Source organism: Oryza glaberrima, chromosome 2, assembly GCF_000147395.1.
Source record: "Oryza glaberrima chromosome 2, OglaRS2, whole genome shotgun sequence".
Lineage (NCBI taxonomy): Eukaryota > Viridiplantae > Streptophyta > Magnoliopsida > Poales > Poaceae > Oryza > Oryza glaberrima.
In genome coordinates this window covers 15,135,953-15,139,156 of record NC_068327.1, presented here as the reverse complement: position 1 = coordinate 15,139,156, position 3,204 = coordinate 15,135,953, and the positions used below count along the sequence as shown (strand labels likewise).

General features: G+C 48.3%; 1 protein-coding gene across 2 annotated transcripts; it reads left to right on the top strand.

The window, feature by feature from the left end:
* The first annotated feature begins 238 nt into the window (after positions 1 to 238).
* Positions 239 to 2,970, top strand: LOC127761553 (uncharacterized protein At4g22758-like). 2 transcript variants are annotated; one of them, XM_052285863.1, is made up of 3 exons: positions 244 to 1,013; positions 1,089 to 1,284; positions 1,948 to 2,968. In XM_052285863.1, the coding sequence occupies exons 1-3, from the start codon at positions 411 to 413 to the stop codon at positions 2,208 to 2,210; spliced, it is 1,062 nt and encodes a 353-aa protein (XP_052141823.1). In that variant the 5' UTR covers positions 244 to 410; the 3' UTR covers positions 2,211 to 2,968. The 2 variants fall into 2 exon arrangements, with proteins under 2 accessions (XP_052141822.1, XP_052141823.1); XM_052285862.1 differs by having other exon boundaries at positions 239 to 1,284; positions 1,948 to 2,970.
* The last annotated feature ends 234 nt before the right edge of the window (positions 2,971 to 3,204 follow it).

Sequence of the window (3,204 nt, the reverse complement as noted above, 5' to 3'; positions counted from 1 at the left end):
AGAAATAGAAATTCCGCATTCGTATCATCGAAAAAACGAAAAAAGAAAACAACAAATCTTCTCACGAGTAGCGACATGGAAAAGAATCCCGCTCACACGCACGTAACACCTCCCCATACTACCCTCCAAGGTCCAAGCTCCAAAAATCCCTACAAACACATGATCTTAAAAAGAAAAAAAACAAGCTACAAACACACGGTGGCACATTCGTTATTTATGGAGGTACGGTGCCCATTGACGTAATTCCGCACCACACGCCGGCACCCCCACCCCCAAATTCTTGCCGAGACAACTCCCTCTCTTCCACGCCTACTCCCGGTTTACGCGGTTTTTCTCACTGACAACGTGGGGCCACGCGTACCACGGATGGAGTACAGTCCATAAGACCAGTTCCAGGGAAGAGGATCACCATGAAGGGAAGCTTCCTCCCTTTGTTGAGTAAAGCACAGAAAAAAGCTCGCCGTAATGGCGACGCGAAAGTAAACGTTGCGCCGACGACACCACCGTCCGCCGACCGACCAAAAACACATCGAGGCCGACCGACCAAAAACACATCGAGCTCCGCGGCATCGCGTCCATCTGCGATCTCCACGCGCGAGCACAGGATCAAACAAGCGGTCTCGAATCTGAACTGGATGCCGGAGAGGAAGAGCCGGTCCCGGCTCGCAAGCATCCGGCTAGGTCGATCGCCGGCGGGGCTCTCCTCGTCGCCGTCGCGACGGCGTGGGAGCGGGAGCGGAGGGCGGAGGGTTCGGCTGGCGGTGCGCCCCGCGCCGACGTCGCGGTCGCTGCCGCGGCGGGAGGGGAGCAGGGCCCTCGCGCGCTCCGCGTCCGAGCCGGCGCTCTTGTTGAGCGGCGGGCGCGTCCACCCCGAGCCGCGGGGGCTCTCCCCGCCGTCCCCGCCTCCGCCGCCGCTGGAGCGTCCGCACACCTGCTTCGACGTCTTCACCCCGGACTCCCCCTTCGGCCGCTCCGCCTCCGCCGCCTCCCTGTCCAACTGCAATCCCTGGGAGGTACAGAAGTGGACTGTTGTTGTTGTTAGCTGCGCGGTTCGCGGGAGTGAATTGGCTGGGCTTCGTTTGGTGCAGGAATCAAAGGTGGTGGTGAGCGTGACAGTCGAGGGGAGCGTCGGCCCTGTGAAGGCGATGGTTCGGCTGGGTGCGAGTGTTGGGGAGGCGATCGCAGCCGTGGTGGAGAGGTACGCGAAGGAGGGGAGAAGCCCACGTTTGGATCCAGCTGCCGCGGAGGCCTTCCAGCTCCACCACTCCCACTTCTGCCTCCAGAGTAAGTCATTTAACACGAGCCTTCACATTCGTCGCTTAATATATGTCGAATTGCACTTGTGAGTAAGGGTAAAGTGAATCTAGTAAGAAACGCATCCAAAAGCTGTTGCGCACCTTAAGGGAACATTGAACTAGAAGCATGGTATGCGAAACTCGAAAGAATTGTAGCATTATTTCGAGTGAAATGAAATTACTGCAGGTATATATGATAGTTTGGCTACTACTGTTATTAGTGAAAATTTATTCAGGTCTTCCTGAACACAGTAAAATGATGTGTAGTATGAACTTTCAACTTACAACCCATAATTGGTTAAATTATACTGATGGGTTTATACGGAACATAGTTAATTATGGAGGTTGCAGGTTTTAATGCCAGTGTAATGATGCTGGTATCCAACAGTTCTTTGTTTACCTGAGTCCTATTATCTCCCACGTTGGACCATATAAATTACTAGTTGTTACATACTAAAACATGAATAAGTTCATGTTTTTCTTTACGGAACAAAGGATATGAACATAAGTGACTAAAAATGCTTTCGTTGAGCCCAGGTGACTACTCACTATTAAGTCAAATTTCCAACATTATCTTGTTACCTTGGTCGATTGCCAATACATAGTTGAGTGATCTGATTATAGAAGTAAAAGCTGAATCTTTTGCTGGCAGGTTTGAACAAAAACGATAAGATTGGAGACGTGGGAGGTAGAAATTTCTACCTACACAAGAACGATGGAAATAACAGGATTTACCTCCAAAGTGAAGAATCTGGTACAAATTTGGTTGGTGGTGAAATTGCACACAGCTTTGGAGGACAACAGATTGTTGCTATAAACCACGACCAGTTCTTTGCCATTTTCATCAAGAAGCTAGATAAAATTGGCAGGCTGACAAAAAGGATTTGGAGGTTACTAACTTGTAATTGTACATGACCTGACCCTGTGGATGGTTTGGTAAGGATCCATCCAAGTAGCAGCTTAAGAGTATAGGGTAGAGTATAAATCTTAGCATCAGTAAACCGGTGTGGTACCATTATACTTAGGCCTAGCCCAAAATCTCTCACTGCTGCAAGCATCTTTCGTCAGATTATTAACCTTGAAGAGGATGATAGGTGAAACACAGTACTAGAGGTTTCAAGCACCTTCCTACTAGATGTCAGCTCCTTTTATCCGTAGCTGACTGTGTTGTGGATTACAAGAAGTGCAATAGGAAAACAAAATGGGTTACCAAAGGCTTTGCATCAGTTTTCGTTTTACTCCTACATTGCTTGCTTTGAATTTTTTTTTATTACACGGCAGATGCACGTGCATGCACAACACACGCTGCGTCATACTCACACTCCCGTAAATGTGCCCTCTAACACGCACTCAAAGATGAAAACTAGCGGCACATCATTGATCTCACTAAAATTTTGTTGAAAACTCACCTGCATATCCGTAATATTTGTTGAATTTGTAAGACTTAGAACAGTTTGCATGTAGTTTGAAACTGGACAGAGAAGTTCGTTCATTGCGCCTGCAGCTTGTTGGTTCACAACTGACCCCGATTGGAAATCAGGTGTTTTCCCAGGATTATGCTCGACGTGTTCTGTTCCTGTGAAATTATGCGGTTAACGAGGCCTTCACGTAAACGTGAATTCTTTTTTGGGAGGCCAACTCCTGGTGGATCCAAGCCTATTAACGTGGCGCAAAGGAAAAAGTATGAATTAACCCCATGAACTATTATGGTTGACCGAATTACCCCCCTAAACCCAAAAACATTGCTCCCCCTAAACTTTCAATACAGGACGAATTACCCCCCTCGACCCAATCCAGAGCGGTTTTATCCGATGTGGCGTACGCGTGGCACTCCAGTCAGCATTTTCTTTTTTTAAATAGTGGGTCCCACCTGTCATATATACTCTCTCCCCTCTTCTTTCTCCTCTTC